Raw genomic sequence first — 12565 nt, 5'->3', positions numbered from 1 at the left:
AATTATTCCTGACAGATGTGTCCTGCATGATCTTGAAAACCTCAGAGGACAGACTTCACGGACTCCAAAGGACATACAACTCAGTACTCAAAATCATCGCTACTGGAAAGCTTTTCTCTCAGAAATGTTTGTAGTTTCCCTTGATATAATTTATACCTGCTACTTCTTGTTATGTCTCAGTGACTCTGGAAACAATTCCGTCAATTCTATCTTTGCAACAGCTTTTGTACATCCTTAGAAGATTGACCGTTTTCTTTTTCTGATACTGTCTTCACTGAACTAAGTTCAGTCTCTTGGGTCATATTTTGGGTCATGTTTTGGATCATGACCTCTGTTCAACAATATTATTATCTACTACAGGTTCTCTACGTTTCTTTTCTATACCTCAGACTTCATGAGTAGTTCTCTAAAGACCATGCTAACATGGGAGAATTACTTTGTGTATCTTACATACATGGATAGTACTACTCATTGTGACTGGCTTTTTTTTTCAGCAATATGAAATGGATTCATAATCAACTGTGATTTGCTACAATCCCTAAATCTGTTACAAAAAGAGAAAACAAAATATTTTCCCATTATTTTTCTTAGTGGGAAAGCTTTTTCAAAAACATGCACTTACTTATGGAAACATTTTAATAAATACATTTTCATGAAAAAAAAAACACAGCAGAGTTATCCAGTAATTTCCTGTGTTGTTGCAGGGACCAGCTTATATAATCCAGTTAAAACAGTTTTAAGATCCATTTTAGAACATTTTTGGAGCTTTAATCTCTGTTGTTACTCTTGCTTTGTAGTTAAGAAGATTCAGTTTTTAATCTACATTCATGGAAAGTTTATATTCATTTGCTCTGATGTAGAGACTGCCCTTTAGTTTACATAGATTTTTTTTTTCTTCTCCTGTTTTGTAATTGGAACATGTCAACCACTTTCTATCTGCTTTTGTAAGAATCTGCATTTGACAAACCTTCATCTCCCATGCCCCATTTTAAGTTTAATTTTCTTGCACAGGGATGACTAGAATTTAACAGGGTATTTCATATGAGCTCTCCCGAGTGCCTTTTACGTCATCAGTGCTTTTATTTGGTCCAAAGAACTTCTGATAACCTTTTTAGTGAAAAAAATAGTAAAATTTGTCTAAGAGCAAGCTAATGAGTAATCCCTTTACCAGTTCCTCTCCAACTCTTATTTCCCTTTTAAGCATCATTCAGTACTCCTTTTTTTAATTTTCCTTCGAATCGTAGTTTTCTGCAGTTTATTGAATTTACATGTGCTGCCATATCAGGTGCTTTCAAATTAATTAGGTATTTATCTTCATGGTAAAACAATCTCAGATTGTATTATTTTCTGCTTACTTGCATGTATTTCAGAGTTCATGAAGTCTTTACATCACATTTAAGTCTGATCAGCTACTCTATAGTTTCTATGATTCTTTTTCCCCTTTCTGACAATTTTATAATACTTTCTTACTTACCAGTCATAGGTTAGCACCAGTGATATTTTACCACCACAGATACATTGAAAACCTCAGATAATTGTGTTACCCTTTCATATGCCAATTCTGTTTTGGAATATGAAAACAGATGTTTCCAGTTTCCTGGTCTCAATATGGATGTGACAGAATTGGAAACATTATGGCATAGGCTCATGAACATGGAGAAATATACATATATATTTTTTTATCCTCTGCAGGATTCATAAGGAAAAACCTACTCGAGTTCTGATACATCAAAATAACTGGATTTTAGTTTCACTGTTCTGTAGCCTCTATTATTTTTATAACACCTAATTTCATGTTATGCTTTGCTAGTCCTGGTTCCTCCATGTCTCTGCGTAGTGCTCTGTGCACAATGCATCATTTATTTTACACTGCCATCACAGAATTTATGCACTAAACATAACCCTTTCACTTAACTGCATCATCTACCAATCCAAATCTCCTGTATTAGAACTTGCTTTCATTTTCTTCTCCATACTCCACTCTAACAGTCTTTTATACAACATTGTCATCATTCGTTTTTTTTTTCCATTTGCTTTTATGTTAAAATGACATTAAATCAAGATATTGCTTTACCTTCTGTACCGTTTTTCTAGTCTAAATCTCATTCTGATTTAGTGAATCAAACATGTTAACCTGATTAGTCACTGGGTGATGTATCTATCTCTAGAGAAATCTGTTTGGCAAAACACACTGGTGGTGAAACATATCAAAACCTTGCTCATCAGGTACCAAACAAGTGATTTTGTAGAGGCAATGACTTAGAGAGGAGTTTCTACTGATTACTAATTCCATTTAGTCTCCTGCCTTTGTAAAAGTGCTTTGAATATACAGAATTGGTGAATACAAACACCTTAGAAATTTTCATATAATTTCATCTTGATTTTACTGTTTTTCTGCTTTTAGAGCCCATTTTATATTAAATGTTCCACAGTATTGCAGGACAATTGAATTAAATATTTAGTTATCAGATACATGAGGTATCAGTTTATAGGATACAAGAACAAATTTGGATGTTACGGGTTTCTCAGTTTGTGTGAAATGGCAAGTATATAAATTATGCTGTAAGGATAGAATAGTTTGCTCGGATGTTTATACTTTCAAAGCAACGGTATACTGATAGGAGTTTTTTTGTCACTGAAAAAGATGATTGAAAGTTTACCAATTAGTTTTCAGCAGCTGGCTAAGTAAGCTACAGACGACCTTGCTAAGGTTCCTTTCTCCTTTTCATGCTTTCCCCTAGGTAGCAGGTTACAGTACTGAGACATTATAGAAGTAATAGTAACTGCAATAGAATTCCACCTTGCTCCCATTAAACTGAAAATTTGGGAGAATTTACTAGAAGCGTACTTATAATCTTAAATAAAAAGCATATAGTTATTCCTCTGGTACACAAGCAGAGGAATGTGCTTACATGTATTTGTAAAGCTTTCTCTTTGCTGTAAAGCCATCTTGGTCTGTCTGTCCTCATGTACTAAAGATGCAAGGTGTTGATGTCATTTGCAAAGGAACCTTTCTTGCTTACATTTCGTAAGACCTCTAAAGCCCTCTCCAGGCAATAACAGTAGCAAAGAATGCTAGGCAAGATACTAACAGCCCACTGAGGATCAAGTGAATCCTGCCAGCCTCAACAAACGAAGGTAAACCAAATACTGAAAATCCTGCTGAAGGTTTGTGCATTAGTGACTAAGAATTCATTATTAAGCCAGGCAAAACCAAATACTCAGGTAAACACAGACTCTGCAAAAGGAAGGAAGGTCTTAAAATACCTTTGCATACTGAATACTAATGCTGTTCATTTAAGATCCTTCCTGAAGAAAGGTTAACATTGCTAAATTGACCTATGATTCAAGATAGTTGTAGCCAAATAGCTCAAATTCTGTTTTCATCCACTAGCAGAATGCTGGGTAAAAAAATAAATAAAAATATTTTCTTTCAAATAGATAAAGATACATCTTTAATTTATCATTTCAAATGTAAACAATTTTGTATTAATGCCATTTAAATTCCTTCATTTTTTTGTGTGTCCATATAGTTATCTGCAGCCCAGGATCGTACAATCCTAGTAATGGAATTCACTGTCTTCAGTGCGACAGCAGTTTGAAATATGGAGCAACAAAGTGCTAGTGGTTGAGGGATTTGCAGTGTTGCAATAGCTCTTATGTATTTTAATGTGGTAATATTAATAAATATTTTTACATGTGTAGAGTTTGTCATGGTTACATCAATAGGATACACTTGTTTTTAAGAAATAATGATTAATCTGCATATTGTTAAAATATTTTTGGTCATATCACTTAAGTCTACTTCATTTTTAAGGTCGTTGTAATTATCTACCAGCTTAATATCAGTAAAGACAATTAACTATTTAAATCACAAGAGGAAAATATAAAAAGTAGAGCTATTTTTCATAGTTAGTCCTTTGCTGGTAGGCCTCATCTCCTTTTGACACTGCCTAGCGTAAGGATTCTGTGCTGCAGCTTTGTCTGTCCATCCATTCAGTTTTTGGTTAGCAGGATTGTAGTGAACAGCTCAGGGTGTGCATTCACACTCAGAGGTCAGGAAAGTTGCAGTGTAGCCCGAAGTGCAAAAACATCCCCCAGACTTTCTTTCCATCTGATATATAATATTAGTAGTGACCTCTTGGTAACTTCACCCCAAAGAAAGTAAATTTTTACTTAGGTCATTCATCTGTTCTGCCTTCAAGGGCACCACTCTGAGCATGACACTTTCGCTCTGACCTGAAGAAAACAAACAGTAACGTAAAATACCACGATGCTTTTTTATGACACTCATTCATTACTTTTGCATGATTGTCAAGAATTAGTAAGTGGTTCACTCAATGCGTTTCTTGTCATTGTCATTCATTAGTAGCTTCATTTAAATTGGTATTCTGTAACAGAACTCTGTTAAAAATCCCATTTATACCTGTTTCCCTTTATGTCTGACAATGAGTTAGATCTGTAGGTCATTTTTAGCTCTTGGTCATCTAAAAAATGAGATTTGCAGGTATTCGTGTTTTCAAGAACAAGTATGAACCACAGGTTTAAATATGTACATCTTCAGGTATTGTATTCTCAAAAAAGGACTAAAAAAAATTCCGTTCTACTATTAAGAAGTAATTTTTAAATATGGCATCATGTAAAGATGCTAAAAAGATATAATATAAAGATATTAAAGATGTAAAGCATCCCACTAATAAACTGTTTATGTGACAGTGTGAAGCTCCACGTATATTTTGATGTGGACATGAAAAACTAAACCAACACATTTAAAGTAACTAATATGACTATGATTTGCTTTTCCAGTTTGAGTGAACTAGAGTAAATTTTATATAAAAACAGACACAACTAAGGCATTTGGAAAAATGGAAAAAAACATTACTAGGATTCTACAGTGACACTGTTTAATGCTTGAACATTAGTATAAACAGCATAACTAGCAGAATATATAAAATAGCTATTTTTATCAAATGTCATTTGAAAACGAATAGCTGGGAAAGAGCACGTTAAAAAAACATTTAGCAGTTAGGAAATTAAACTCTATTTAACTGTAATCCACAGAATGACTGAAGGCCGCCCATTCCTTATTTTCATTTGGTAATTAGAAATAAACAGACTGCAAATGGGAAGGGTCATTACATTAGATTGAAGCACTGCACATCCATCCGTATGTTATCTCCATAATTTCCCAATCATGACAGCACTAAATTAGTTAGCATTAGTTTGAATTATTAATGGCTAGAGAGAAAGCATGTTATGCAGTATTGTCTTTGCAAAAATATGGACTTTGTTTTCATAAAAAAAACCCCACAACATAACAAGTAATAAAAGCACATGGAGCTTCCTACAGTATGGGCAGCAAATTAATTTGAGAACTACCTTCTCAAATGAATGCAGATTTTTTAAGGCAATAGAAATATAAATTAAGCAGCATTTTGACATTTTTATATATTTACCTTTCTATTGCACATCAGAAACAGAAAGCTCTGGTTGGCTTTCCAGCAATCTTCAACCATTCCAACAATTAAAGGCATTCATAGAATTGTATCTGTACTTTGAGGGAGAATAGTAAAAATGATGTGCTTTTTAATTGGGGCAATATACATACTAAATTTGACTTTCTTCACTAAGCATACATTTATGCAATTTAGCAGAGCACAGAAACAATATCTTTTGGTCCTCCCAATAAGTGAAATTCACTTTAATTCCCAAAGTTCACACACCCTTTATGACTTGCTGGAAAAAGTAAAATAAGTGGTGATATGGGTTTGCCTTTAACTCTGCCTGTTACAAAGAAAAGCACTTGAAATGATCTTCGTGAATGTTCTCTCTCATTCACTGATTGCAGTCAAGTTCAGATGCTTTATTATACCTGTATTCTGTGGAACAAATCCTGATCTCAGTTAACAGTATTGACCCAGATGTCTAAATTACTCTTGATTTATGCTGTCTTAAGAAAAGAATTTTCATTTGTCAATGTATACATGCTGTATATATACAAATATGCATCTCTCATTGCTAAAAGATCTTAGGTTTACCCTCCTGTATGGTTGGAGACAGAAGAAAGAAATTTCTTTGCATATAAGGTCATGGAAAAAAAGTTGTATTTGTTTTTATATTCTCAAAATTAGTGAATGTAAAACCTACTTTCATTTCATCACGTTACATCTGCTATGTGTTTGCTGTTTTTCCATACTGTCTATGAACTGATATATGCATTCCTATTTTCAAAGCTTTCCATTAATTCACCTCTTTCCAACAAGGTAAAATCCGTGCATGCAGAAATACTTGGCATACTCCACTTTTGGAGATGTTCCTGCAGTTTGTACAAAATCTGCAGCAGTGCTCTATAATTTGCGGAAACTGGGGTGTTTACTGTTATACGTGATATTTTTCCCCTTTTGCCAAAGAAACATGAAGTGAGCTATCATCCTGAGCTCTAAATTGACTAGAAGATTACTGACCCGATATAAGCGGCAAACTTAACATTTACCATGGATACATTGTGGACATTTACTTCAAGAAGACTAACTTGCTATTCCATTACTATATTCTGCCTATTCTTTTCAACAATAGCTTTTTTATGCAGTGTATTTCTTAAAAATAAAGGCCTTTTTAAAAGCAGAAAACTTATATGTTACAGAAATAGCATTACTATTAGGTAATAGCACAAAAATAACCTAATATGAATATAACAACATTTCTGGTAAGTTGACAGTTGATTGTTTTTAAACATTAGCTTTTGTGCTGCTAATTATGTAAATGTTTTTCTATTACTGATTAATTAATAAAATTTTTTGACTTCTCTGTAACTGATAAATGACATGCATGTTTGGATTTTTCCTCTACATATTTTTGAAAGGATATAAAATGAAAGAGTCATAAAATATACAAGCGATTGGAAAGACATAGTAGGTTGTATTTATTTTCTCTCTGTTATGATTCCTGAGAGGAAGAGGGGCTCTGAGGAGTGGCTGTCTCCTAAAAACTGAACAAATTCAAAAAGTGATGAATAATTTGAATTCTTGGATAGCCAGGAAAATAGTCTGTGATACTCAGTTCAATGCTGTCTCCCCAGTTTGTATTTTGTTTCTAAATGCAGCAGGAATACAGGGCAGAATGTGTATTTTTGTAGGCACAAATCCTGTGGTAATGTAGGCTGTGAAAAAAAATTCATTGGCTGATAAGGGAAATAAATGGGGTGTTCAGCTGGATTGTATTAGATCATTAAATAATATGTGTCTTTAAAAGCCTCCTATGTATTATGGATTATATGTATTATAGTTTAGATACAAAAGTTACTATAAAAAATAATATCAAATACTTTACAAATCTTGACAGTATAGTTTAGCCCTGGAGCGTGTCCAGAGCAGGGCTACGAAGATAGTGAAGGGCCTGGAGCACAAGTCCTGTGAGGAGCAGCTGAGGGAACTGGGGTTGTTTAGTCTGGAGAAGAGGAGGCTCAGGGGAGACCTTATTGCTCTCTACAACTACCTGAAAGGAAGGTGTGCAGAGCTGGGGGCCGGCCTCTTCTCACAGATAACCAGTGATAGGACTAGAGAGAATGGCCTCAAGTTGCACCAGGGGAGGTTCAGGTTGGAAGTGAGGAGACATTTCTTCTCAGAAAGAGCAGTCAGGCATTGAATGGGTTGCCCAGGGAGGTGGTGGAGTCATCGTTCCTGGGGGTGTTCAAGGAAAGGTTGGATGTGGTGCTTAGGGACATGGTTTAGTGGGTGACAATGGTGGGAGGGTGATGGTTGGACCAGATGATTTTGGAGGTCTTCTCCAACTTTAATGGTTCTATGGTTCTATTAGGCCATATGTGAACAGAAGAGACTGTTTTCCAAGGTGGAACCTTTCATCATACCTTTTTTTTTTTTTTTTGTATTAAAGAGCTAAATTAAATTTCATTTTAATCTGGCTTTCAATTTTGCACCTCTGGAGATCACCTGCTCCAATTCTTTTCTCAGTGAAGGACCAGCTACAGCAGGCTGCTCAGGGCTGCGTCCACTTGGGTTTTGAACATTTTCATAGATGGAGACTCTACAACCCATCTGTGCAACACCATTCAGTATCAGGCTCCTTTACGCTAAGATTTTCTTTCTCATTTCCAAATTGAATTTCCTATATTTCAATTTATGCCCAACTACATTTCTTATTTACTTTCCTTAAGATATGCTTTGAAAATCTCCCTGTAAAACACGTTTATGACATTGTAGTTAGGTTTTTCCCTCTTTTACATTCCCACTGTCATGTACAGTTTCTCTGTTTCATATCTCATGTCTTTTCTCATTTTCCCTATAAAATCTTGCCCAAGTTTTTAGGTGATTACCTGCACTTCCGTTTTGCGGTTTAAATGAGTAGTATAAATACTACCGTTGCACACTACTTGCAATTTTATAATTACTTGAAACCATCTAGAATATCATCTCTTCAGGCACCTACTTACTCAGGTTTGAAGCCAAATTCATGTTTAGTGCACTCCTACAAAAATGGACAGAGCCAAAAAAGAATACTTTGGCATGATTTCAACTGGGAAATAAGCAGAAACAAGTGAAGTGGAAGCAGAAATCTCATACTCGTGCCAATGCAGCTACATAAGTACATCTGAGAAGAATATTCATTTTTCAGGCAACAGACCTTCAAATACAAAATTATTCATGAGCTATCAGTGTGTCCTGGAATTCAGCTTTTATGGACACAACCACCTGCAAAGTGGAAAAATTCAGATACATAATCCTCGTATGTTTGCACTGAAACAAAAAAATGACAGAGTTCCTGGGCTTCAGGTGTGGCTCCTTTTGGACAATATACTCAAAAGCCAGAAAACTTAGCTTTATTTTGTAACAACTGTTTATTTATAACAGCTTTTTACTTCACTAACATGCACCTTACTTGCTTAACTTTATAAATAAATGTAAAATTTCCAATAATTATTTTCATTTTGATTTTTTTTTTCATTTTACTCTGTTGTCAGAGGAATGTCTCAGTAGGTCAGCCAGTGTTGTCTGCAATTTGGCTCACTGGAAACAGTGTTCTGATGCAGATGGCTTTACTCATTTTTTAGGGTTAAATATGAGTAGCTATATTAGTTGACCAAGCCATAACATTCAGATAAATACACATGGCCATCACAACATCTATTTTTTTCACTTGGAGATTAAATGAGTTTAAAGGTGGACGGTCTCTAACTGGCTATTGGCTATATTGGCTATTTTTCAATTTTAAATCTTTTCCATATTTTCACTTTCCACTCCTATAAAGAGAGAGGAAGGTTTCTGTTTCAGGTGTCTGTCTGTGTGAAGTAACAGTATGAAATGGGTTGCAAATCACTCTCCAACACCATTGCCAAAGGCCCACGAGCTGCTTGGTGCAGCCACCTGTTGGGAGCTTGGCTCTTTGGGTCATTTGGGGTCTGTGTGCTGGGGTTGCTGACAGTATCACCGGTCTGGCTGGGATGGAGTTATCCTGCACAGTAGCTTGTATGGTGCTGTGTTTTAGATATGTGACCAAAATAATGTTGGTAACACGCTATGTTTTAGGTATTGCTGAAAAGATCTTGCAGAGTGTCAGGGCCTGCTCTGTTTCTCACTCTGCTCCCCCAGTGAATGAGATCGGGAGCGCGCAAGAGTTTGTGAAGGGTCGCAGCCAGGCAGGTACCCAAAATAACCAAAGAGATATTCCATGCCATACAACACCACACTGGGCAATGAAAAAGGGGAGGAGCGAGGTTTAGGCAGGTTTTGTTCAGGAGCTGGTTGGGCATCAGTCTGCCTCTGGGAGGTGGTGAGTGATTGCCTTTGCATCACTTGCTTTGTTTTCTGTCTTTTTTTCTTCTACTTCTCCTTCACTTATTAAATGATTTTTATCTTGCTCCATGATGTGCCTTGTTTTTGCTCTTGCTTTCCTCTTCCCCCATCCCACTGGGGGCAGTGGGTGGGCGGCTGTGTGGTGCTTACCTGCCTGCCGCGGTTAACCTGTAGCATGGAGTGGGTTACTCACTGAGCTTACTGCATGCAAACTCTAGTTCCACATTTGGGTGAGCCTGGTCACATCTGCCCAAGAAGAGTCACTCAGCCCATTTCTTCATCATCAGGAATGGCCAAAAGGCTCTTGTTGTAATACTACAGGCCAAAGCGGGATGTGGCCAATGACCTTAGCATAAAGCAGGTCCAAAGCTCATTGCGGCTTTTATCTTGCTACATCTTAAAAAAAATAAAAAAATCTGAATCTCAAAAGACTTGAAGATTATGCCTTAAAAAGAAAGATTGATTGATTATATCTCAAAATATCTCTTCAAGAAATCACCCACAGAGCTGGCTCTGAACATGAATTTACCTAAGAAATTCCGTATCAAATGGGAAAGGATCAACACTAAAGATGATATGAATATGCTGGTATCACGACTGAAAGATGGAAAAATCCTTTGGAAAAATATGCAATAGAAAAGTTGTAAAAGTTACATGAGAAACACACACTAAAATATCCTTTAACCTTGTACTCACTACTTCAGTAAAGACAGAACTTCCCAAAAGGACATCAATTCAAGCCCAGAGGCACAGTATAAAGCCTAAGAAGAGCTTCAGTGAAAGAGAAGCAAAGTGTAACTAGTCCAAGGTGAGATTAATAAAAAGTTAAACATTATTGGCTATACATTGAAAGACAGGCAATTTCAAGTTTCTCATAGTTTTACTGAAAACACGTGTCTCTTAAGGAGACACAAACCAGCCTACTTCGGAAAGGAATCCCACCCTGAGCTGCAAGTCCACCTCTGCTCTCACTCATGTTGCACTGTGGCTTCCTACATGTGTACCTCCGCTCGTCTCAAGGAGATCTCCATGGAAGAAAATCATTGCTCTTGGCACCTTCTCAGCGCCGTGCGGATACTCGACTTCAGTAGGCGATGAAGACATGTTAGACACACGCTAAGAACACAGACTTGAGGAGAGAACTGGGATCAACTGAAGTCCCTGGCAATGCTCCCATGGTCTTCAGTAGCATCAGAAATTGACACTGGGTATGGATGCAAACATGGAAAATAAGTTACAGCACGGCAGTAAGTCGCAAGGGGTAAACGGGAATTCAAGTAACATTATTCATTTTACAGTATTGAATCATTAAGTCTTCCCTCTAGCAAAAGCTTAAAAGTAAGCACCCATGCTTGCGTTTTCTTGAGCCATTGTCTTAACAGGTATTCAAAGCAGATGCAGTCCAGGAGTTGGAGATAAACTAAATTAAAACCAACATGAATCCAAACAAGGGCTGTTAATGGCTGAAGCAGGGAGATGTGATTCACTTCACATGTCGTCAGGGTCAGCCTCTGTGCTATAAATCCTGTAATGGATTCAAAGAGCTGGCTCAAAACCTCTCTCTTCAACATACAGTGTCACACACCCTGTACAGACGGACAGACAGACTGACATTGAATCAAAAAACTGAACAAGCACCAGCAAGGTATCAAGAGCAGGGTCTAGGGGATGGTGCGACTCCGAACCAGCTCTCCTGCAAATCCAAGGATTTGCAATGTGCAGCCATGCCAGTGCTTGGCTGCCATAGCCCATCCAAGCTGCACTTTGCCACATCCATTATGCATGACATTAACGATGCCACCTGCTTACTTACCTCATTTCCACCAGCTCGGAGAGGCTGTATTGTTTATGTCACAGAGCAATGTGCCCTTCTGTAATGTCTTATGTCTGAACTTAGTATTAGAAAATGATTTTGTCTGATTAAATTTTTATAGCAACAGCTATAAGAAACCAGTTCATATAACCCACTGCTCCGAGTTATCTCAGCTGTGGATCAGGAGATACGTACCACTTGAACAAGGCCGGCCAGCTTTCATACTACAGCAGTACTCATATGTGAGCATACATTCTCTAAAAGCATATTTTAAGACATTTTTTTCAAGAGTGAGAATGTCAAAACTTTGTTGCAAACTGGCTCTTTCCTGGCCCACTGAAACAAGCAAACAAAAACCAAAACAAAATGAGAAAAGAAAAAAAATTATAAAACTAGAACAGAAGTGTAATGTTTTAGCCATGGTGCATGTATACAACAGGACAGGCAATGATACAGTACTTTAATCTGTATTGTCTATATAAAACATTTATTTTTAAGCTCTATAATGGCATTATAGAAATACATAGAATAATTTATAGAGTGTATTTTAGTGTACTCACTGTGAAAATAACACATTTATTAAGACAAGTATTCTTATGTCCAAACTTTTTAAATATATGCACTTCTTTCTCTTGCAGTATTATGTTACTTTGAAAAGCAAAATATCAATAGTCTAATCTTTGTTCCTCACCAGAATCTTCTCATTCAGATTTCCCTGGGTCGCTTAGGGTGCTCACTGCTGTGAGACAGTTTATAAAAACCACGAAAGTACTTTGACTGGTAGATTTCCTATATTTGTTTGCATTCATGTCTAGTGCACATAGCTTGTCGTTCAATTCTCCAAGTGCCTTCTTCGTAAGTACAGTGACATATCGTGCATTCATCAGTTTTCACCTCTCGGCCTGCTGGAATGACAATGGTTTCTGCAAAGCAGTTCGGGCCT

General features: G+C 36.6%; 2 protein-coding genes across 4 annotated transcripts in view; one reads left to right on the top strand and one right to left on the bottom strand.

The window, feature by feature from the left end:
* Positions 1-11964, top strand: part of ZPBP (zona pellucida binding protein) — a 37780-nt gene extending 25816 nt beyond the window's left edge. Inside the window, exon 8 of the mRNA XM_080578960.1 lies at positions 3534-11964. Within this exon, the coding sequence (XP_080435086.1) occupies positions 3534-3625 (92 nt within the window). The 3' untranslated portion in view covers positions 3626-11964. The remainder of the gene's footprint in view (positions 1-3533) is intronic.
* A 124-nt stretch (positions 11965-12088) lies between these two features.
* VWC2 (von Willebrand factor C domain containing 2) overlaps positions 12089-12565 on the bottom strand; it is a 57063-nt gene continuing 56586 nt past the window's right edge. For all 3 annotated transcript variants that reach the window (XM_080578955.1, XM_080578956.1, XM_080578957.1), the window contains exon 4: positions 12089-12563. In XM_080578955.1, the coding sequence (XP_080435081.1) occupies positions 12412-12563 (152 nt within the window). In that variant the 3' untranslated portion in view covers positions 12089-12411. The remainder of the gene's footprint in view (positions 12564-12565) is intronic.

Source organism: Anser brachyrhynchus, assembly GCF_964034855.1.
Source record: "Anser brachyrhynchus genome assembly, chromosome: 2".
NCBI classification, from domain to species: Eukaryota; Metazoa; Chordata; class Aves; order Anseriformes; family Anatidae; genus Anser; species Anser brachyrhynchus.
This window is presented reverse-complemented; position numbering and strand designations above follow the sequence as displayed.